Below are 24,980 nucleotides of genomic sequence, written 5' to 3'. Positions count from 1 at the left end.
AATATTCCAGAAAAATCACGGCGGTGGACACCAGTAGTGGACCTCACTCATTGTAAACACGAGGGGTAAACACGCTACCCCGTCGTGTACAAACATACGATTCCAGTCATAGCATAAGTATACTTTTATTAATTATTGAAACTGATATAACGAGACAGTCACAACGTGTTGTGTGAAACACAGTTACGTAATTAACACATGACGAAATCCTAAACATGGAACCACCACACCCGAAGTTAGATAGTGTGTACAGGATATGTGTTGTGAATATATTTAATAGAATGGAGAACCCATCACGCCAGGAAACAACCTCTGGAAATGTCAGATGGCTTCCTGTTTCCGGTAAACATAATTATATACCCTGCATCTCGCCATGAAATATACATGATACTGACATGCTGTAATTCGGCAATATACATGTTACTACCTACCATTGCAGTGCAATATAAACGATATTAACATGGCATATCATGTTCAGTGTTCCTACAGATACTGCAGGAGCGAATCTTCAAGGATTTGGCAACGGTTATGTGGCTAGGTGAACTGGTTAATTTTTATCGGGATACATTAGTTTGTTCCTCACCTGCGAGTTTGTCATTGTCTTGTTATTTTTCACAATACGTGATATAAGCAATGGCTGTTGTTTATTCACTCGCAGTATTATCATAGTGGCATACGGGCGTATCTTACTCGATGCAAGTTTACAGGTTGGTGGAACTATTTAACAAAGACAGGGTGTGGTGCAGGTAAACAAACCCGATGAACGCTGTGTGTTTGATAGCGTGTGTTGAAATATATCACAGAGCCAGATCAAGTCACTGCTAACCAACATAGCTGTTACCAGAGTCAGTTTTGTTAAGGACCGACTGATTTGACATAATTCTATTTTCTTCATTTTATTTTGTTTTGTCTGTTTTAATATTTGTAAGTTTCATTTTATTCATCACATGCTGTTATTTTGTTTGGAGGGGTGGTGTGTGTGACATGTACATATTGCGTATATTTAAACTGGAAAACTATATTTCATCAGAAAACAGAAACATTCTGGCGAGTAGATGTGTGTAGAGTGGAAGGGGCAGCGAGAGATTCTGTGGGCACAGGTACGTTCGAGCACTGGGTCTCAGAGACGGTCTGTCTTGCATATAGGTAGTATGGTTGCATTTGGTGGCGGTGGCGGTGACGGTGTTATGGTGTGGTGTGGTATGGTGTGGTGTGGTGTGATGTGGTGTGGAGTGGTGTTGGGGATGACGGTGGTGGTGGTGTTGGGGATGGCGGAGGTGGTGTTATGGTGTGGTGTGGTGTGGTGTGGTGTGGAGCGTGGTGTGGTGTGGTGTGGTGTGGAGTGGTGTGGTGTGGTGTGGTGTGGTGTGGAGCGGTGTGGTATAGAGTGGAGTGCAGTGGTGTGGAGTGGAGTGGAGCGGAGTGGTGTTGGGGATGGCAGTGTTATGGTGTGGTGTGGTGTGGTGTGGTGTGGTGTGGTGTGGTGTGGTGTGGAGTGGTGTGGTGTGGTGTGGTGTGGTGTGGTGTATTGTGGTGTGGTGTGGTGTGGAGCGGAGTGGAGTGGAGTGGAGTGGAGTGGAGAGGAGTGGAGTGGTGTGGAGTGGTGTGGTGTGGTGTGGAGTGGAGTGGTGTTGGGGATGGCGGTGGAGGTTAAGGCTATATCACTAAACACACGTACGTACATTATCATTTGTTCATATGTATCGATCTGGTGATTATCGGTCACCTCAAGGTCTACAGACTGCCATACCTTATATCTCTCGAGGGCGTCCAGAGTCAGGTCGTAGCCATCCCTCGAATACACACACAGGGCCGACAGCAGCTCGAATATCTGCAGCTTCACCATGACGTTGTTCGTCTCTAGAGCTGTGGAGAAAAGGACATCAGTTGTAAGTACACCACAGTCCATCATATTAATGGAGGAACAGCTCCACTCACTGGTCTTGACGTGCATTTTAAAGGGTACCCGGTATTTTCACTGTTACCGTTGCTTAATTGTTTGAGACACTGCAGTCTACTAACATTCACTATATAACTTGTGGATCCATGAAGATCCGGGTAATATTGGTCTTTTTTCAACCCACTATCGTCGTCAGAGGAAGAGAGCTGGATGATGCATGCCATCGTATTCAAACTTAGTAGATCGATGCTCATAAGGTCAATCACTGGATTGCCTGGTACAGCCTATATTATGTAGAGACACTAGCTGGAGAGAATCCGGGTTCGATATTAACCAACCAACCAACCAAACAAACAAACAGACAAACTATAATGAGTGAGGGAGTTAGGCTGAACGTCACAATGAACAGTATTCTACAGTGATCTTGATTGTACGTACAGTAAACGCAGCTTAAACACATGGTAACTGTTGGTTGATTGGTATGTTGTTTAACGGTACTCTAAGCAATATTCAGTTGTGTCACGGAGTGTCAGTTTAATGTGGGAAGAATGTGATGCACTTATTAGGCGTTTAGCATTTTTGTGAAACCCTCCATTGGTATGGGTTTGACAAACCTAGGAACATAAAGAGGGTGAACTAGGATTCGAGCCCACCATCAAAAGTTTCCGGTCGAGTCAAGGGACGCAACCCTGACATCAAATTGCGGCGCCTTGATCGACCGAGCCATTCGTGTCCGCCGTTACAGTAACTTGACGAAGGTCTAAGGAAGTATAATTGGTGTAGTTACAATAATGTGTGCAGGAGCCAAATATGTCTGCCACAAACGTGCATTTCATGCGAGAGTCTATTCACTCAGTCATGTAGATCGGTGTCGCGTTGTGAGATACATCATCTCACACCTGTCGTGTGTTTCCAGTGACGCCTGTAGTCTCGGTTGCTGACAAAGATGTGACACGTAAATCTAAAAATGTTCTGAGGTATGTGAAAAACCATATTATTTCTTCCCCGTAATTAACAACTCTCATGTTTCCAAGGAAACCAAGGGTTACTGGCACCCTACTGTATGGTTTATACAATATCTGGAAAACCAGGAAACTTCCCGCATATCAGTTATCATATATACCCTGTACCCATAAGCGTCACCTCAATGACTTCTCCATCTCGACAGGTGTTCCCTATAGCATCCGAACACAGGCGACGTGGGAAATATTTTTATTGAATTTGGCGTGGATGTATTTTTCAGCCCTGTGAATTAAATGAGCTCAAAGAGAATGTTACAGATAGGAGGGAGTAGATGTTATGAGACGGAAATATGCTACAGTGAGACAAGAGGTATGCTCTACAGTGAGACGAGAGGTATGCTACACTGAGACGAGAGATATGCTACAGTGAGACGAGAGATATGCTACAGTGAGACGAGAGATATGCTACAGTGAGACGAGAGATATGCTACAGTGAGACGAGAGATATGCTACAGTGAGACGAGAGATATGCTACAAATACGTGTGATAAAACACTGCAGATAGACGTAATATATGCGAGAGATACATGAAATAAATTACACAGATCGACGTTATATATGTTACAGATATATACTACAGATAGATGGGATATGTGCTACAGACAGACCGGATATATACTACAGATAGAAGGGATAAATGCTACAGACAGACCGGATATGTACTACAGATAGAAGGGATAAATGCTACAGACAGACCGGATATGTGCTACAGACAGACCGGATATATACTACAGATAGAAGGGATATATGCTACAGACAGACCGGATATGTACTACAGATAGAAGGGATAAATGCTACAGACAGACCGGATATGTACTACAGATAGAAGGGATAAATGCTACAGACAGACCGGATATATGCTACAGACAGACCGGATATATACTACAGATAGAAGGGATATATGCTACAGACAGACCGGATATGTACTACAGATAGAAGGGATAAATGCTATAGACAGACCGGATATATGCTACAGACAGACCGGATATATACTACAGATAGAAGGGATATATGCTACAGACAGACCGGATATATGCTACAGACAGACCGGATATATACTACAGATAGAAGGGATATATGCTACAGACAGACCGGATATGTACTACAGATAGAAGGGATAAATGGTACAGACAGACCGGATATGTACTACAGATAGAAGGGATAAATGCTACAGACAGACCGGATATATGCTACAGACAGACCGGATATATACTACAGATAGAAGGGATATATGCTACAGACAGACCGGATATGTACTACAGATAGAAGGGATAAATGCTACAGACAGACCGGATATATGCTACAGACAGACCGGATATGTGCTACAGACCGACCGGATATATGTTACAGTCGTGGAACTCGCGGTGGCTGAGCGGATTGGGCGCTTACGTAATGTGCTGGCGATTGGGTGTGGGTTCGAATCTCGGATGGGACTCAACCCAACAAAAGTACTCGAATTCGTAGAAAGTGTAATCCCAAATATAACACGTCACATGTTACGGGTGAACCTGTAAGATTCTACAGATGGACGGGATACATGCTACAGATCGACGAGAAATAACTCATATGTAGAGGCGAGTGAGTGAGTGAGTTTAGTTTTCGCGGCACTCACCAGTATTCCAGCTATATGACGGCGGTCTGTAAATAATCGAGACCGGACCAGACAATCCACAGACCAACGGCATGAGCATCGATCTGTACAATTGGGAACCGATGACATGAGTCAACCAAATCAGCGAGCCTGACCACCCATCCCGTTAGTCGTCTCTTACGAGAATCATAGTCGCATTATATGGCAAACATGGGTTGCTGAAGGCATATTCTACCCTGGACCTTCGCGGGTCAGGAAGCGTGGACATACGCTACGATGAAACGGGAATATGCTACCAATGGTGGGATAGATGCCACAGGTAGACCCGATATATGCTACAGACAGAGGGGATATATGCTACAGACAGAGGGCATATATTCTTCAGATAGACAGAATATCTGTTAAGATATACGAAAATATGGATTGGATATATGCTATAGATATTCTTGATAGCTTCTACAGATAGACGGAATTGAATGAAGACAGACCGGATATATGATATACTATGATACCTGAGATAAATGCTACCGATGTGTTACAACTGAAGAGGATATATCACTAATGCAAAATGTCTTTTAGACAATTCCCCCATTGTATCTTTATAAAACTTACTTTATGGCCATCATGTTATATAATTTAACACTTTCAGTGTGGACTATGGAGGTAAACCTATTTTTCTTTCAGTGCCGACCTATGATGTCTACAACTGTAGTGAGTGAGTATGATGTTACGCCAATTGTAGCAAATATTCCAGCAATATCACGGTGAAGGACGCCACAAATTGGCTTCAGACATTGTACCCATGTGGGGAATCGAACCCGGGTCTTCGACGTGACGAGCGAACGCTTTAACCACTTGGCTACCCCACCGCCCCTCAGCTTTAACATCGCAAAGTTGGATGAAACATGAAACATATCACGATATTGCCGCGGATGTGTTACAAGAATGATACTGAAAGAAAATACGACAGACGCCTACAGGGTCTGTACTTTTTCCAGACATTGCGAAACACAAGTGCTGACATAGCATTTACATATATAGCTGTTTCAAGCTTACACGAAATGCATTAACGTATATGAGACAAATTGTATGGATAATAACTTCTTTATTTGTTTATCACGATGACTCTAGGCTGGTCATCATCATCATCATCATCATCATCATCTACCTGAAGAAGAGGCAAGAACTAGCCCAGAGGCGTCGTGATAAATATATACATATGGAAATTAATTAAGCAACACCAAATTCAAAGACACATAAAAACTTAACAAAGTTTAACGAAGTAATTTTGATGATTGATTATTCAATTTTGATGTATTGACATACAGCATGAGCTTTTCATGGGTTGATATGACGCGCGTGAAGCTTGCACAGCGCACGTGCATTGCTTTAACCTCAACTTTCGAAAAATGCACTTTTTCCCTGGGGTGTTTACAAGCGCAGGTTGTCGATTGCATTCGGTTTTTCATTCATTTCAATGTCATGGCACGTAGGAAATTATCAGAGGCCACTCGTTGGCAAATAATCGGCATGAGGAATGCTGGTATGTCTCTAAGACAAATCGGGACTCAAATCGGACGACATCATTCCATAATTTCAAAACTTTTGAAAAAATACCGGGCCACTAATGAAGTTAAAGACCTGCCTAGACCAGGAAGACCCAGGAAGACCACAGTCCGGGAGGACAGAGCTTTACTGAGACTTGTACGGCGCAGGTCCTTCGACTCGAGCTCTCGGTTGAGACAGGAGTGGCTTCCAGGGAGACCCATCTCGAACAGGACTGTTCGGAATCGTCTGAAAGCTGCAGGATACCGGGCAAGGAGGCCAATCAAGCGACCCAGACTGTCTCCAGCCCATAAGGCAGCCCGACTGGCCTGGTGTAATGACCGTTTGCACTGGAACATTGCCTCTTGGAGGAAGGTCCATTTCTCAGATGAGAGCCGGTTCTTGCTGCACATGGTGGACGGTCGTACTCGGGTCTGGAGGCAGAGGAACACAGCAATGGCTCCACGGAACATCCAGGAGACTGTGGCCTTTGGGGGAGGTTCCGTTATGGTATGGGGGTGCATTTCCATGAACTGCAAGTTGGATATCATTACCATCCGTGGCAACCTTAACGGTGTTCGTTACCAACAGGAGGTTCTTGACAGGGCTGTGGTACCTCATTTTGAGAACCATCCTCTGGCAACGAGACCCATATTTATGGACGACAATGCTAGACCTCACAGGGCGCATGCTGTAAATGATTTTTTGCGGCAAAATGCAATTGACAGAATTCCATGGCCTGCCATGAGCCCTGACCTCAACCCCATTGAACATTTGTGGGACTTTATTGGCCGTCGTGTGAGGCAGAGAGACCCACCAGTCCATAATCTCAACGAATTGACGGCTGCCCTGCATGAGGAGTGGAACAGGATCCCCCAGAATCAGATCCGGAGACTCATCCAAGGAATGAGGAGGCGTCTGGAATCGGTGGTGCGTGCGCAGGGAGGACACACTAGATATTGATGAAAGTCGGTGTGCAGACTCTCAGATGACTGTTCTTTCTTTCCATGTGACATTTGTGTTAATACACCTGACAACAACGTCTGTGGATGAATAGTAAATTGTGTCCATTTTTTCATGAATTTAAGACAGTTTTAAGAATTTGGATTTCGTTGCAATAAAGCAAAGTCTTGATACTTTTTCCCTTTAAGTTGTTTGTCAGAGATCGTCTGTTGAATAAAAAAGTGTCAAACTATATCAACCCGGCATATTTTGATTGTCAGAACACTTCAAAGTTGCTCCAATAGAAAAAATTGGGGTGTTGCTTGATTAATTTCCAGGTGTATATATAGAAGGTGTTATCCATAATATGAGTCGTGTATGATTTCTAAACGACTTTGAAGAAACTTATACTTTCAATCTTGTACATGAAAATTTTTTACACCTGCAGAATACCGAATGCCTACAAGCGCTAGACATTGTTTAGTGTCACGTCACCCTAACCCTTATCCAAACCCTAACCCTAATCCTTACCATGGCAATCAATAACCCTAGCCCTAAACCTCACCCTAACCCTAACCCTAAACAAACCCTAACCCTTGCCATAGCAATAACACTGACCCTAACCCTAAACTTTCCCCTAACCCTAAACCTTACCATAGCAATAACACTGACCTAAACCTTACTTATCCTAACCCTAAACCCAAATGTGTGCTTACAAAGATGGCGGAAGGTATCTGGCATTCACTAGTCTTACCGAAAATATCGCTATGGTATAATGAGTGAGTGAGTTTAGTTTTACGCCGCACTCACCAATATTCCAGCCATATGGCGGCGACCCCTGAATAATCGAAGCTGGACCTGACAATCCAGTGATCAACAACATGAGCTTTGGTCTACATAACTGGGAACCAAGTTAGCGTGCCTGACGACCCGATCCCGTCAGTCGCCTCTTACGACAAGCATAGCCGTCTATTATGGCAAACATGGGTTGCTGAAGGCCTATTCTACCCCGCATCATCACGGGTCTATAGCATATTGACAAAGTAGTATGACTGTCAAGACAGGTATTAAAAGATACGTCCACGGGTACGACTGAAACCATTAAGCACGTAGAGTTACGACTGGCGTAAGCCTGTGTAAAGGAAGGAAGTTACGATCAAGGCTGCGCTAAGATCGTTTTGAGGAACAAGGCCTAGAATACTGGGAATCCATGCATATCTTCATGGTTAGTAGACGTTTCTACAGAATCAGTGCCAATTCCCAATGCATGGAATACGAGTACCATTGCAAAGGACAAGCATACCTCCTGAATAGTTCCGTCAAGAAGCCTACGACTTAATGCTTAATAATTAATGCCGATCCAACAACTCATGGATAAAGATAATGCTGAGGAATAAATTGTCGAATCGTTTGAATTTACTTTTTGACTTCAGTGATTTTTACATGACATACTGGTTATGTTACATTAGACTATTTATTTACCGACAGGTCAATTTTTCCAAGTTCGGTATGGCAATCCAGTGATCAACAGCATGAGCACTGATCTACGTAACTGGGATATGATGACATGTCATCATAGTCAGCGGTCCTAACCACCCGATCTGGTTAGTCGCCTCTTACGACAAGGGGAAGATTTTAACCCGGATCTTCACGGGTCGACAATAAAATAGCTTGCAGTCTTGGACATGTTAGCCCACTGAGATCACATGTGGTAACAGAACATGGACACGACTCTATTAACGCCATGGTGTGACGCGACCGGGATCGAACTGTGGATAATTTCGTCTCAGAATAGACACTGAATCCACATACACCACGGAGTCGTGCTGTAACACACGAAGTATACAATAGGTACCGATACTGATATCCCTTCATTATACCACATACCGTATTGAGACGAAACTGACGACTGAACAGCTACCTATATGTAGTCCAATATGTTCGTGCATCGACATTATTTGTAACATGGGCTCCGAAACGTAATCTAAAGCAACGTGCTTGGCAACGTTGAACACTGCTGTTGACGACGAGTTGGCTTAGTTACAATGTTCTTGATAGATACAGGCATGAGCAATAAATATACTGATAGGAAAAGCCATGCCACACAGAAGTTTTTATAAATAGGTTTCCAAGATTAGTCAGTTATAGACCTGACAGTCATAGAAAATTAACAAATACACATAAATAATATTTAATATATTTTATATTATTATAATAGTTCATATTTATTTACCCGATATGTATATCATTTGTCCGTTTTGAGATAGATAATAGAAGAACGCTTTCGACTTTAACCTTTGACCTACGTTTAAATGTATAATGATGTGTTTTTCATTTCATGAATTAAACGACATTAAACAACTTGGTTTTGTGTTGGGGATCTCTCTGTCGTATTCTGCAGCATATACTGTCCAACACATGCTCTGTGTGATTGAGATCTGGCATCAGTGTGCGAAACATACTGGGCAAAAATAATTAGGGATATATGCACATTTTGAAATTATGAATAATGATCTATATATTCACAAATACCAATATCCCTAACTTATTTTGTCCGGTGTTTTGTTTTAGTGCTTAGCTAGCCAGTCGGGCTAGCTATGCCTGATAGTTACAAGCGCACAAAATAATTCACCTGCCCGAAATTTGTATGTAAAACAAAGTAAAGGATTAAATAAGTTACAAAAGATTACAATAAGATGCTGTCGGTATGATGGGCTTCATCATTAAGCTGCTAGTATGATGATAATTGTTATGAGGCCATAATCTTGCATGATTTAAAAGTGTATTATGAATGAACAAGTCGAAAAGAAAAGATTTACAATATGACCTCATGAAAATTCACTAGCCAGTAAGGCCAGTGACGATGGAGATTTACTTGCAGGACAGTATATATACTCCTCACGGACTAGCTGGCCAGTGACGATGGAGATTTACTTGCAGGACAGTATATATACTCTTCACGGACTAGCTGGCCAGTGACGATGGAGATTTACTTGCAGGACAGTATATATACTCTTCACGGACTAGCTGGCCAGTGACGATGGAGATTTACTTGCAGGACAGTATATATACTCTTCACGGACTAGCTGGCCAGTGACGATGGAGATTTACTTGCAGGACAGTATATATACTCTTCGCGGACTAGCTGGCCAGTGACGATGGAGATTTACTTGCAGGACAGTATATATACTCTTCACGGACTAGCTGGCCAGTGACGATGGAGATTTACTTGCAGGACAGTATATATACTCTTCACGGACTAGCTGGCCAGTGACGATGGAGATTTACTTGCAGGACAGTATATATACTCTTCACGGACTAGCTGGCCAGTGACGATGGAGATTTACTTGCAGGACAGTATATATACTTTTCACGGACTAGCTGGCCAGTGACGATGGAGATTTACTTGCAGGACAGTATATATACTCTTCACGGACTAGATGGCCAGTGACGATGGAGATTTACTTGCAGGACAGTATATATACTCCTCACGGACTAGCTGGCCAGTGACGATGGAGATTTACTTGCAGGACAGTATATATACTCCTCACGGACTAGCTGGCCAGTGACGATGGAGATTTACTTGCAGGACAGTATATATACTCCTCACGGACTAGCTGGCCAGTGACGATGGAGATTTACTTGCAGGACAGTATATATACTCTTCACGGACTAGCTGGCCAGTGACGATGGAGATTTACTTGCAGGACAGTATATATACTCCTCACGGACTAGCTGGCCAGTGACGATGGAGATTTACTTGCAGGACAGTATATATACTCCTCACGGACTAGCTGGCCAGTGGCCATATCGCACACTGTCTGGAATCCTGGCGGGCCACGGGAGAGTTAGCACCGACCTCTTCACGGTAGGAAATCACCAGCGCCCTGCCCACCATGTGATTTAGTGTTGTCGTCCTTGAAGACTGTCCTTAAGTTCAGAGGATAGTCATCAAAATGTGGCACAATAATCAAGTCTGGGGTGCCAGTGATGTAACGCTTTCCGTTCAGGTTTGTCTGATCACCACAAGGTCAGGTTTACATGTCAAGTGAGAGGGGCCCCAACACCATCAGTAAAAGTAGCCAATAGGTACCTGCTCCAAGATATTCCGTTAGGCACGTGCAGTGTTCTCCGAACTTGGACATCAGTCACGAACAAAAATGAAACCGACTTTCGCCCAACCAGTGGACCTATCCATTGAGGTCAAATTCCGTTCAAGCTTTACACCTGGGTAGCTGTGCTGTGTCGTGCTCTGGGGATAATCATGGATCTGCACCTACCGACTTTAGGAGATTTCGGACCGTTCTGTGAGAGAAAACGCGATATGCAAGCCACTCTGTTTAACAGGTCACTTGAAAAGGACGGAAGAAGTTTTATTTATGATTCTGTGTCGTCCCAAGAAGTTGTCTCCAGTGGTCGACATGTATGCTTCTTGAGGTCATGAGTTTGCTGACGTTTTCTGGTAGTCGGCATATGTTGCGATACTTTTTTCCATGTATATACATGTACTCAGCAGCCCTTACGGTATTTGTGGTATTGTCTCCGTTTATAGATAACTGTCTGGTCCCGGGTGTTCAAAACTATGGAATCCTAGAAGGGACACTGAATGCGACATATTCACTATGTTGCTCAGTCGCATCGTCAAGCATTTTCAGGCTTTCTTGCATATTTCAGATGGGGTGACATTGAAGATTGTCGCTATGTCGCCCTTTGGATGAACAGATAACTATTATTCAAACGCGACAAATGGCCGAAATGTCGTATATTCGCACTTTTCTTAATTTTGCGCCCCGTGAAGGTCCCGGGGTAGAATAGGCCTTCAGCAACCCATGCTTGCCATAAAAGGCGACTCAGCTTGTCGTAAGAGGCGACTAACGGGATCGGGTGGTCAGGCTCGCTGACTTGGTTGACACATGTCTTCGGTTCCCAATTGCGCAGATCGATGCTCATGTTGTTGATCACTGGATTGTCTGGTCCAGACTCGATTATTTACAGACCGCCGCCATATAGCTGGAATATTGCTGAGTGCGGCGTAAAACTAAACTCACTCACTCTTAATCTTGCCTCTGTTTGCTTGTTTTTTGGAGAGGGCGAGAATGTTCTTGCTGGAATTCCATAGATACCTGCAGACCCAAAGTGCGTGAAGTCTTAATATCTGTCTATCCTTTAGGTATGGCAGGGAGATAAAGGCAGTGATAAAGGCAACTCCACTAGACTAGTGCATGGAGACATGTACCACTCATCGACTCAAGACATGGAACAAGAGGTAGTATATACGGGCACTTATACCGCCCTGGTTAGTGTTACTTGTATGAGCAACTTCTTGGTCCTGATATCTCAAAGCAAACGTAAGAAACAGATGATATAGTAGCTTAGTCGCGTTTCTCAACCATTTATTATACAACACCCGAAACCCCTCTGTATCTGTCCATTAAACTGAAATTATTTTTGAGTTCAGTATAGATAATTGAATTTATTTGGGAAATGCATTTTGTCGAGTTTGTTTGGAGAAATGGAGGTCTGATCAACTGACACAAGCTACAGACACGAGACACGTCTACCGAGTCTGGGTGTTCAAATTCATCCGTCAGCAAGTGTTTCATCCTTTATTGGATAACATACGCAGAACAGAGTATTGTGGAACCCTCGTGAATATTTATGACAGTTGCACACCTCGTCCACTGAATGAATAACTGCTCAGTCACCGCTATGTTTAACTTGACACCACAGAGACCGGTGTGTCGGTGATGCATGGACACGGGCGGCTTGTGGGGTTTGGTGATTATGACTGACGAAACCTGAAGGTATACAGCGAAATGTTGACAGAATATGGGGACATGGTTTACACAATGCCATTTAGAAAGTGGTCAAATGTATCATATGTTATGTTTGGGATTATACTTAATGAGGAAAGTACAAATTCAAGTTCTGTTTTCAGTTGAGTCCCATCCGGGATTCGATCCCATACCGTCAGATTCAGGCACCTAATCGCCAGCTTTTATTGGGACATGTTTCGCAACTTTCGTATGACATTGGATATATAGCAGAAGCAAATGGGGTTTGGTGCGTTAGTATTTATAGTGCTCTCTGTACAGTAAATCGTACCGAGGACAGGATATGAGTGTATGTTGTTTTTATTAGTCCCAGATAACGGCAATTCAATAAGTCCTGTGTTTTAATATTTAATTCACATTAAATTTACACCAGGATGGCTGAGGTTGACCTTGGACTTTCCAAACAGTCGTACGACAAAAAGAATAATATCAGAACATATGCAGTATGTCGAGAAAACGGGTAATATATTTCTGTATGCGAACCTGAGCACACTTTACGTATGTCATCTGTCCAAATAATCTGGGAATACATTATTTACAAAAGAATGTGTTTTGGAAAGAACACTGTGTGTGTGTGTGTGTGTGTGTGTGTGTGTGTGTGTGTGTGTGTGTGTGTGTGAGAGAGAGAGAGAGAGAGAGAGAGAGAATGTATACAGGCACACCTGATACTAATTAACAGACCCCTCCAAAATCCGTTTCCTAGTCCCCGACCATATTTAGTTATCCTTGGCGACTGCTCTTTACAGAGAACTACATACAAAGGTTACCTACCAATAACTGGTACTTTTCAATTTCAGTGGACATGTTTCAGAACAGAGGTTTCAGAGACGTGTATGCGTAAAATTCCAAGGTAAACAATAGACAAAAATATAGTCATCGCACAATGTCAGATAATAACTGGCACCTGACACTTTAGACTAATGCTTAGTCTGTGAGTATTATATAATTGTTTCATTCCATTGAAGGGGGGCCCAGAACCCTTACTCTAAGGCTGCACAGAATGATGTGCCATGGATGTATAGTAATAAAATCCTTCGGAGAGACAAGTCTAGATCAGGGGTCAGTACATCTATGGTCCCACTGTCTGTTTTACATTATTTTAAAGAAATTATCATTCAAACTATTATTTTGTACCTTAGAGACGTGTGCAGATCTAATATCCTAGTGAAATGGGATATCCAGATTGCTTAACCTTGCGAAAATCTAGACTTGCTTAATTGTAGGCTCTTGCAGAAAGGAATGGAAAATAATATGGTTCAGGAACTGCGAGACATACTTCTAAATCTATATTCAGTTACTCACAGTCGACCAGCCGTGAACTTTCAAATTAGCATATCCTAACGACTCAGTTGTTGTTCTCTTTAACGGAGCATCTGTTGAATGCATACAAATAATGACAAGAGAAGGTCAACTAAAGGCCAAACGCCGACACGCAGAGTGGTGAACGTTTACGTAGAGTTCATGGGTAATAGGCACAACGGGGAATATCCCAATTCCATACACCCGATTACTGTCGAGATAAGCCGAATGAAGATACGGAAAGTGGTGAGGTATGGTTATCTCGACGGAACAGACTCTCGACACACGAATAGGTGTTCTTTCTGTTTTCGTTGCAACATGAGCCGATAACTGTCTACACATTGTTACGATGGTACGGTAACCGTCTACACATTGTTACGATGGTACCTAGTACCCTAGTACCATATAAAAGGAAAGGTATGTAACGACGAAACCACCACTACTTCAGTCAAAGATTTCACCACGTAAAGTATATATACGGCCTACGGCGCAGCGGAGGCCTACAGATAGAAAGCTGGATGATTTCCCTATAAAATGCGCTGTAAATGGCAACAATCGGACCTTTATGTGAAAAGTTATACACAACTCACCGTGGCAGCAGCATTCCACGGGTCTGAAAACTTACTGCAACATCTACAAATCATTTCCTCGACATTTTCTCCCAAATCATCGGCAATCATACTCACGTGTCGGCCATAGATGGCCTTTTATATGGCACTAGGGTAGGGGCTATACACCTATATGTCTTTCGAACACCACTTCTAAGCGATACAAGCCCCTATGGTTTGCGATAATGCTAAGGTCACTGGAATCGAGTGTGTGAGTGAGTGACTTTTACGTGGCTTTAAGCATGTGTCCAGTAATATCAAGGCGGGGGACACCAGAAATGGGCCTCACTCATTGTGTCCATGTGGGGAATCGAACCCCTCAATGGAATTGAACACAACTCCAATACATATGCAAAGACCGTTGTGTCGATCGTACGGTTATCTCGAAAGAGAGCTAGATTCCTTTCTATTCCTTATTTAGTCATCTTTTTGCAATGTACGTAACCTCTGATATCTTGAAGCTTTTACGTAGGCACCTTCGACTTTGACACAGCGGTGTTTGGTTGTAACACGCACCTGCTATACAGGTAAACGACAGTATATCCGTCTCTTCTCAAGTTCCAGGCTTAATATAGTTAAAAATAAGTACAATGAAATGAAAGAAAAAACTGTCCAGACGTGAAGAGCCCACGCTGGATGTGTATAACGCTGACACTTCACATATATCATATTATAATAACATGTTGACGTTTTGAGAAAAAAACTACTGGTTCAGATTCACGCCAATGTCAGCGTCATGTTACGCGAAAGTGTAGCAATGACACTCTCCAAACAATACACATTAATAAGTTCTACAGTCGCTAAGCGGCCAACGTAGGCTGTATACTCACTACGTAAATAACATAAACTTCTTGTAAATATTTAACTCTGAAATCTATTTAAATATCACCATAAACACATGGTCTTTAGAACGCCACAACTCACAGACGCTGACAAATTAGTTCACGTGTTTCTATATTGGATAGTCAGCCTATATACACGAAAGATCTCATGGGTTTACAAACAAGCTAACCATTAAACGCAGCCCTTTATCTTCGTAGCGGATATAAACTTTCCCCGAGACTTTAAACGACATGTTGTAGGTTAGGGCATGTAATGATATCAGCCTCGTAGCTTACATCTAGACTGTGAAATGAACATATTTTACAGAAAATTACGTCCAGAAAGAAGGATATTTTCTCACTAGTCATGCACCAAGGCAGAACAGAATGGTATGTCTGTGGCCGTAGCGAATATATTTGCAGAGATGTTCAAAGAAGCGAATGCTAACAATTAATTCCTCAGTGACCTGTGCGGATCTACTGTAACAAGAGTTGTAATTCCTCAGTGACCTGTGCGGATCTATTGTAACAAGAGTTGTAATTCCTCAGTGACCTGTGCGGATCTATTGTAGCAAGAGTTGTCTGCCATGCACACCCTGAAACATACACCCAATGCAGCTCATCAAAGTGCGCAAAATGAAGAAGGTTTCTATCCTTCTTTTTTACGAACTGTTTTTTCTGCAAACTATGAGACTAGATGTTAGCCTATACCAAGGGCTGCACGGGAAATATGCTGGAACCTTGTCTTGAACCATAACTAGTTTTCACGGTAATGCTATTAACCGAATCGGAGCAAGTATACACTTTCAACGAATTCTGAATTTTCCATGTCGCTGGACCTCCGTTTTACTTAAATGTAGTCGACTATTTCTGTCAAGAAACTAACCGTTTGTGTCATGTGACTCATCGAGATGTAATGAGAGGGCTCGCATATTGGTGTGATGTTCAGAATCAGCACAGTGTGTCTGCCTACCATCTAAACATTCGCCACATGTTTCATACCTGCTGATATAAATGTTAATATAATAGATTAGCCGAAGAGCCCGTTGCATAATTTTGTCACAGCGGGGTGCTACGTTTGAATTTCCGAATAAGACTATGTAATGTTTGATTCAAGCTGAAACAGAACCTCTGGGAACAGTAACGGAAATATCCCTAAGATCGAGAATACCATTTCCGGTCTTGTGATACAGTGCATATATTGTATCTACTAGTTCCAGTTTAATACCCCCAGTCTGGTGTAGTTTACCGCATGCGACAGCCTAACATGCATTACCTACTCAGGAAAAGTATACCCCATCCATCACTGAGCAGTTTTACAGAGGTTTTATTTTGATAAAGTCATGGGGTTATTGAAAAAGGTTTCGGATGTATTCCTTAGCCTGAGGCCAAGGCGGGCGTTTTACTGTCTGATTTTGTGATCTTCACATTCAAGAGTTGACCTCCGTTTTGTGTGGTGGGGGGAGGTAGGTATCCATGTGTGGTTGTTGTTCGAGGTGGCGGCTGATGGTGATACGGAAGAGCGTTTGTTCAGAATGTTTGATTTTGAAACGGTGCATGACGAGAACTTAAAGATGGGGCATGACTATTCCTTTCGCGTTAGTTCTCAGCTTTCATTGCCTTTCGGGTCGTCTTCTGCCATTACACGATGTGAAATATCTACCGCGCAGCTGGCGATACACAAAACCCACGAGTCGCAAACCAAATTCACAAAATCACATAATTAATTTGGGACATAATTCAGATAATCCATAGTTTGTCTGGATTGTGTACATGTGGTATATATACAACAAATCCAAAAATAACGCAATTTGGAATTTCATTATTTTTCTCATCTGCAGCATAGAGACGATACTGTACAAATGTCAGCTGTACAGATGTCAACTGTACAGATGTCAACTGCACAGATGTCAACTGTACAGATGTCACAGCGGTCTACTTCATGGGCTTCATCTTGCTTGAACGCAGGAGAATGGGGGAGGGTGAAGGGGGGAGGTGGTGCATATTATGCATGTGTCAGCCTTCACGGTGTACATTTTCGTGCAACAGCAAAGCAGCTTGGAAGAAACATGTTAAATAGAATAGTTTTCCTTTTCCAAGATAGCTAAATTACAGTGCTGCATTTTTACATAGACAGTACATGCGAAATACTGACGCGATGCTAACTAGTTCTTACTGTATCCTTTCAGTACCGAACACCAAGCAGCGTGAAACAAGTACAACCATCTCAGAGTTGTTCGACATGACCAAAGGATAGAACCGCTGACCGAGCCTTCTCCAGACAGACGCTATATCCACTAGACTAAGGGGAAAAAGATATTAACTGTCTATGATATTCCTAACATTGATTGACACCCAACTTAAAACAAGACACACGACCACAACGGTTAACTACCTTAAAATTGCAAAGAATATACACAATGAACAATCGAAGAGGAGGTATCTTCGGCTCTCTGGGTCAAAGTATGATATTATACGAAACGCTGCTGAGAGTGTCCAGAGAGGGAATATGCAATCACTGAAAGCCAGGGACCTCGCATCTCAACTTCTTTTCCTCTTGGAAAATGTAAATGGTATGGCTTTCAGCTGTCGGAGTATGAGTACAATATTTACATACAACTCTATGTATACCAGATCACAGACTCTGCTCCGTGCGTTGGCGGGAAGGAGCAGACGATAATGGAATCAAGCCGCTAGGTGGCGCAATTACATCAACATCTGACCTATCATGCACACAGGATGGTTTTGTTTTGGAAAGGTAGCTCAGAGATTTGGGAAACATTAAGCCAATTGGGTCAGTAGCACACACATGAACCATCCTCGTTCCTTCGTTGTCAGGTTCGTCTTATTGATTAATGAAATCCTTAAGCGAAGATCATGACGTGTTCTTGACGAAGAAATATCAGCGTGCGTTTCCCACAAATACTCGCGGATTTGATACGTAAGGTCCGCATGGCGGACAGCATAGAACCCAAGCATCCTTTGATTTGCAAAAGAACAGATTAGTGGACGTCTGATAACCAAACGTGACCGACTGCACGTCATTTACCGTGATGGTGTAAATTTGTTTGTAAAGTTGCTTGCGATGTATTGAAAACAGTAATAGGTTCTCGAGAAAACTGAAATGACATTTACCTGAAAACGTTATACTTACAAAACAATGTTCGCTGAATATGCCGAGTGCTCTAAAATGGGTAGTGAAAAAGGGTTCTACTTTCAGAGCAACTAATCGCATGACTTCGAGTGCCCCTGCATCTGAAACCGGACGCTCTCCTTGGCGGCACCATTGTTTCATTGATACAAAGACCTATTGGCATATCTTCTTTATAGTCGAATTGTCAGGTAGATCTGTCACCAGGTCTTACAGAAATATAATGCTGCCCAATGTTCAACCACATACACATACCACACATGTACCTCTAAATGTATGAACATTGTCTTTGTCAGAGACGAAAGTTTTTCAGATGCAACAGTCTGTACCCTTTGCAACTGATTAATCAGTCCATGAGCTTCGATGTCTTTGTGAAGGTGTGGCCAAACCTAGAACATACCCATGGCGATCTGGGATTCGAATCGATGAAAATTGGTCTTATAACGACTGAGGTACATAGCTCTGTACAGAGACTCCCGTCACACTGTCTCTTTCTTTTTGAAAATGTATCAACCTCGGGTACTAACAGTCAGAAGGATGATCAGTGATTGTTTTCACAAGAAATTGAGTGATAATTTAATAAACTTTCAGAACTAGAGGGAGGTGGGAGTGGGGTGCGCACCCCTGGAAGACCATACCCTGGATTCGCATGTTGGTCGCATGATAAATATTGGGACGCTAACAACCCACTGACCTACAGTCTGTGTTTCCTGAGGCAACAACAACATACCAACTGCACCGACACATGCACGCACCATACTGCACTGACATTCACCGAAGTGCGGTAGTTCAGTCTTGACCTTGCTCGACGTGCAGGGCTGTTCGCTATTGTATTCATAAGACAACAACGTGTGTCTTATCCAGGTCTACCGACATATTGAATTCTTCCCGATATATTCTAGGAACATCAACACGTGTTCTTGCGTGACATGCTTCTTCTCTTACGCAATAAGAGGCCATATCTGTTCCGTGTAGTCGGACGGACGGAATCAGTCGCCATCAGACACGGCATCAGTCAGCAGCCAGACACCAGACACAGACTCTTTGTCTCTCCTACAGGGAAGTAGAGGAATGGAGATGTGGAGATAGTTCACACAGTCCTTATCTTTAATTTCTGGACTTTACATATATAACATCTTAAATAACGCATAGTGCACTGCAATATTCATTACAGACACATTATTGTTGGTGGTTTCAGTGTTCCTTCGTTTTTCAGAAGACCAAGGTTTGTCTCCACGTGAGTACAGTGTGTGAAGCCCACTTCCTTGGTATTGCTGGAATATTCTTAAAAGCCGCTTAAAACCATACTCGCTCACTCTTCCTGCCACAAACCTTTCACCTTCTGGGTATTTCTCGGGTAATCACCTACGCTGACAGAAATAAATCCAACTCTTGTGAATAATGACCGCAGAATCTAAACCTTCCGGGTATTAACATAATAGTCTCCAGCTCGTGGTTACAAAATCAGTACTGCAGAATTCACATCCTGGTCTAATGGCATAAGATTCTCCGAATGTATCGATACGTGAATCTCAACCTGTTGTTAATGACAGTTATGTCCTAACCTTCTTGTAATGACAATTGTGTCCTAACCTTCTTGTAATGACAATTGTGTCCTAACCTTCTTGTAATGACAGTTGTGTCCTAACCTTCTTGTAATGACAATTGTGTCCTAACTTTCTTGTAATGACAGTTGTGTCCTAACCTTCTTGTAATGACAATTGTGTCCTAACCTTCTTGTAATGACAGTCGTGTCCTAACCTTCTTGTAATGACAGTTGTGTCCTAACCTTCTTGTAATGACAATCGTGTCCTAACCTTCTTGTAATGACAGTTGTGTCCTTACCTTCTTGTAATGACAATTGTGTCCTAACCTTCTTGTAATGACAATTGTGTCCTAACCTTCTTGTAATGACAGTTGTGTCCTAACCTTCTTGCAATGACAATACAGTACATGAACCTTCACGGTACAGCACCATAGCTCAGCAGTATTGGGTAGTCAGTTAAACAGATGAATACGTTTATACCCCAGTATTTTCTGCATCATCACTGAAGAGTAACGAAATACCACGCCAAAGCGCACCTCCCGGGGCTGTCTGTTTCGAAGAGGAAGAACATTTCAAGGCCAATACAGCCACGACAGAATGTACAGGCGTATGCAGAACGTTTTCGTAGACGTCGCAAAAATAGTGCATATCTCTTGAGCCCCACAAGCCGTAACACATGAACTGTATTTCATTCTAGGTTAAACGGGCATGACTGAGTGAAGGCTTTTACAATAAGGCGGGTGAGATAGCCCTATACAAAAGTAGATTTTGAAATGTTGAGTCAAAAGTTACGGTCACGAAAATTACATTTGAGTCTCCTTCACTATTTACAACCCATGTGCAATAGATACACATACATTTCTATGTGAATTGAAATTTGGTTCCCCATCACTAGTGAAATCTTTAAATTAAGGGTTGCACTGACCTCAGTTTGGGTTTCATGTTATTTTGTTAGACATGTTTGCTTTTAAGAAAGAAAACCTTACTTCTGGGATTAAATGTCAGGCTGCTTCAATGACTCGGGTTTTTATGAGGAGATGCGGAGAACTGACAAACATGCCTCGACTTAGGCTCTCTTGACTTTCACTCTGGTGAGATAAAAATTAAAGCATGTTTTCTAAACATCAACAAAATAATAGCTTTTATTATAACCTTGTTTACACACACATATCTATAACCCCAACACTGTCTAAAATGACGAGATGACACTTTGTAACAGGCGCCATTTTGTTTGGCGAACAAATACGCCTGCAGCATGTATATCCGTACTACCAGCGGGTAATTGTAATGCCGAGTTTGTCCAAGGCAAACATGGCAACCTCAAGTGTGACATTTCAATTTAAAGCCGTCGTTTGGTCCTTCCAACGGGGGCAGTTTGTTTATTGTTTATTCAAGAAAGTATTTGAAAACATATTTTTTGCGCTTTTAGTCCCACAAATAGAAAAAGGCGTTATAAATGTACATACAGCATGTGAAAGCGAATGTTTAGAATTACAAATCTTAGTCCTTTTTTAAAGAAAGTACAGGGTATAACGGTATAACACACAGTTAAAACACAGTAACTGTGGCTAATTGTCAATTTCCGATAATTGTCGATAGGTTTTAACATCATAAAATAAACATTACCATATTTTCCACTATTTAATATCCTACAAGGCATACCCCGCCGACGTAATATCTGGAAATGTTAGCTTGAAATTATAACGTAGCGTTTCACTAAGTACATGTATACGTATATTAATATATATAACATATGACATTTATAAATTGTTACGTTTAAATCACAATCTGCGGTCTGACGCCCGTTTCGCGAATTATAAAAGATGTTTAGAGAAATGTCATGACTAAATTAGAACAGCATTTCGACGTCCGTAAGTGAGATACCATTTGTCTATAGGCATACATTACGTGTTATGATCGATTACTGAATCACGTAAGAAGAAATGTTCTGAAACATGTGGATGGTATACCGTGCCTTCCGACATTTACCCTGCTAGTGTATCATTACAGGAAAACCTGGGATTCGAACCCACCACTGTCGTCTGCAGCATGGCTAATAGTGACAACAGATGACCCGCTACCATTCAGAAACAAGTTACCATTCCCTGATACGCTCCATGGTTTCCACTCAATCTCCTTATTTAAGAACACCAAGACGCACCTATGAAGCCTGCTCTGCACTAAGTTTAGAACATGTTGTTATCGTTTTCGAATAAAAAACGTGGTGATAATATGTAGATAGTAGACATTACCCCTCACCCTCTGTGCAGGTTATATCAGAGGAGCAACATCTTTAAATAGCCCGGCATTACCGGGATTTCAAAGTGCAGTACGCTCGCCTTAATGCAGCTTCATCTCAAGCTACCGATCCGGTCGAGCAGATGCCTGACTGTTGACTTCATATCACTAACTGCGTATATACCCTCTCCTGGGTCCCTTTCACAAAATACTAAGGTGATCGTAAGTCACTAAGGTAATCTTAGTGCAGTGTTAAAGAATGGGATTTAAGGTTAACCTTAGTAAAGGTTACTCCTGAAAATATCCCCTGTTACGTAAGAACCAGATGATTGTTGCCACCTGTCTGATTCGTAGGATACATTTAAAGCAGATATAGCCATGGAGCTAGTCAAAATAATCCATCGTTTGTCGGAATTGATTTTACAAATTTTGTCGACTCAAGTAAAGCAGTATAAACCACGACATATTTCATATACACGTTAACTCTGGTTAGAAAACGTTATACATGTTAACCGCAACGTAAACCGTCTCAAAATTGGTCATCCTACAGCTGACCAATGGTTCTCATACCTCGGGTGCTCATACCAACTACTATGGCTAGCAGCCTCAAGTGACGTCATGCACAACGCTTATCAAATGCGTAAATATAACATAACTATGTACGGTTGGTATTGAGGTTCTCTAGCTGATAGGCGTCATAGATACACAACGTCCTAGTTTACATACAAAGACATTAGAATCAACAATGTAACTTTTTTCATTTCTGTTTACACCTGTGGGTTATTTTGACTTCCTTTTCGCTTTACATATAGAACAAACAGGTACAGTGGCAGTCTAACAATATAACATGTTTTAACATCTCCAAATTGTGTTCTAGCAATAGCCTTATGGTTAAAGCATTCGCTCGTCACGCCGATGACCCAGGTTCGATTCCCTACTTGTTTAGAATGTGTGGAACTTATTTCTGGTGTTCCCCGAGGAAATATTGCTAAAAGGGATTTAAAACCCAACTCACTCACTTAAAAGTGAACCAAACACGTCAGTCTGTTAAAGGGATATTTAATATATTTTCTTGATATCATCATTAAAACTATGAATTATTATCTTAGAGACCTGTTCAAGCCTACACATGTGGCCGTTGTGCTTCTTCTTCTTTTTGACAGCCATTGCATCTTATGTCGTCGTCACTTGTTGACAGAACTGGGGTTACTGTCGTTAACTGTTAATAATCGAAAGAACCCTCAGACGAACGCTAACAACAAAGCTGCTGGATAATCGAGGGTGCACATTTACACGCTGGCGTGTAACTGATATATTGTTCAAAGCATCGTCAGATACAACACTCACTCACTCACAGGCCGAACCATGTTGTGATCAGGAGGTATATTGTGATAATTTACACATTAAACTGAAACTAACTGAACGCGTGGTCGTCTATCTTATGCTACATCCGTGTTTGAATCCGAGTTCGCTGTGTGAGATGTTTGGTTCGTGATTCCTATTAAGGCTGTGGCAACAACCATCGGCGCCTATCATATTTAATTATCTGACGACTGATGTTGGCAAAGGCGGTAGATGCCGTTCCCATGCCAAAAGTAACTTGACACCTCAGATAAGACCAAATCAAACCACAGGCCCCTAACCCATTCCTGCTTTTCCAACCATTCTCAGAAACAAAGCATCACTATGTATGAAGGACACATACATATTTGCAGTCACCATATATCAGTCTTTCCGACACCTACATAATATAATCTCAATTTCTATATCTACTCAACCTAAATATATAAGCAGATTTCCTGTATAGAAGCAATAAGATATATTATAGACAGCTAACAGACGTGAGGTTCTGTTAGGACAGTTAAGCATGAAAGCTGTCTTCTCTTCGTAAAATATGTTGAACAGAATCTCAATACAACACCGTGGATTGTCGAGGATGGTCTTAACGGTTTTTGGTGTGGGCATGAGTGAATGAGTGAATTTTGTTTTACGCCGCTTTTTCAGCAGCATGACGCGGAGGACACCAGAAATTTGCTTCGCGCATTGAACCCATGTGGGGAATCGAACCTGGGACTTCAACGTCACGAGGGTACGCTTAACCACTAGGCTACCCCACCGCCTCGTTTGGCTATGAAGAGTGCGTTGATGGATGACCACTAGCAGAGTAGAATCCCACGTGGGATCCATCCGATTTAAACGTAAAAACTGGACTAATATAGAGTTTTCTAACTGATGGCATGTATATGGTTAAAAAAGTACAACAAACTCAAATGACTACTAATTGTACTTCGATACAACCGTTGTTCGTTATACACATTCAGAACTAAAATATACACCAAAAGGTCGAGACAAAACATAGTTCGCTATAAACACGAGTTGGCTATAAGGCTGTTCGTTATAAACACGAGTTGGCTATAAGGCTGTTCGTTATAAACACGAGTTGGATATATGGCTGTTCGTTATAAACACGAGTTGGCTATAAGG

The 24,980-nt window shown here is 42.1% G+C and overlaps 1 protein-coding gene across 2 annotated transcripts in view; it reads right to left on the bottom strand.

Moving 5' to 3' along the window:
- Positions 1–24,980, bottom strand: part of LOC137274480 (inverted formin-2-like) — a 48,390-nt gene that overhangs the window by 12,996 nt on the left and 10,414 nt on the right. For both annotated transcript variants that reach the window (XM_067807686.1, XM_067807687.1), the window contains exon 2: positions 1,751–1,866. In XM_067807686.1, coding sequence (XP_067663787.1) covers positions 1,751–1,866 — 116 coding nt within the window. The remainder of the gene's footprint in view (positions 1–1,750; positions 1,867–24,980) is intronic.

Source organism: Haliotis asinina, chromosome 2 (assembly GCF_037392515.1).
Source record: "Haliotis asinina isolate JCU_RB_2024 chromosome 2, JCU_Hal_asi_v2, whole genome shotgun sequence".
Lineage (NCBI taxonomy): Eukaryota > Metazoa > Mollusca > Gastropoda > Lepetellida > Haliotidae > Haliotis > Haliotis asinina.
The sequence above is the reverse complement of the archived record's forward strand: the minus strand, read 5'-3'. Positions and strand labels throughout refer to the sequence as shown.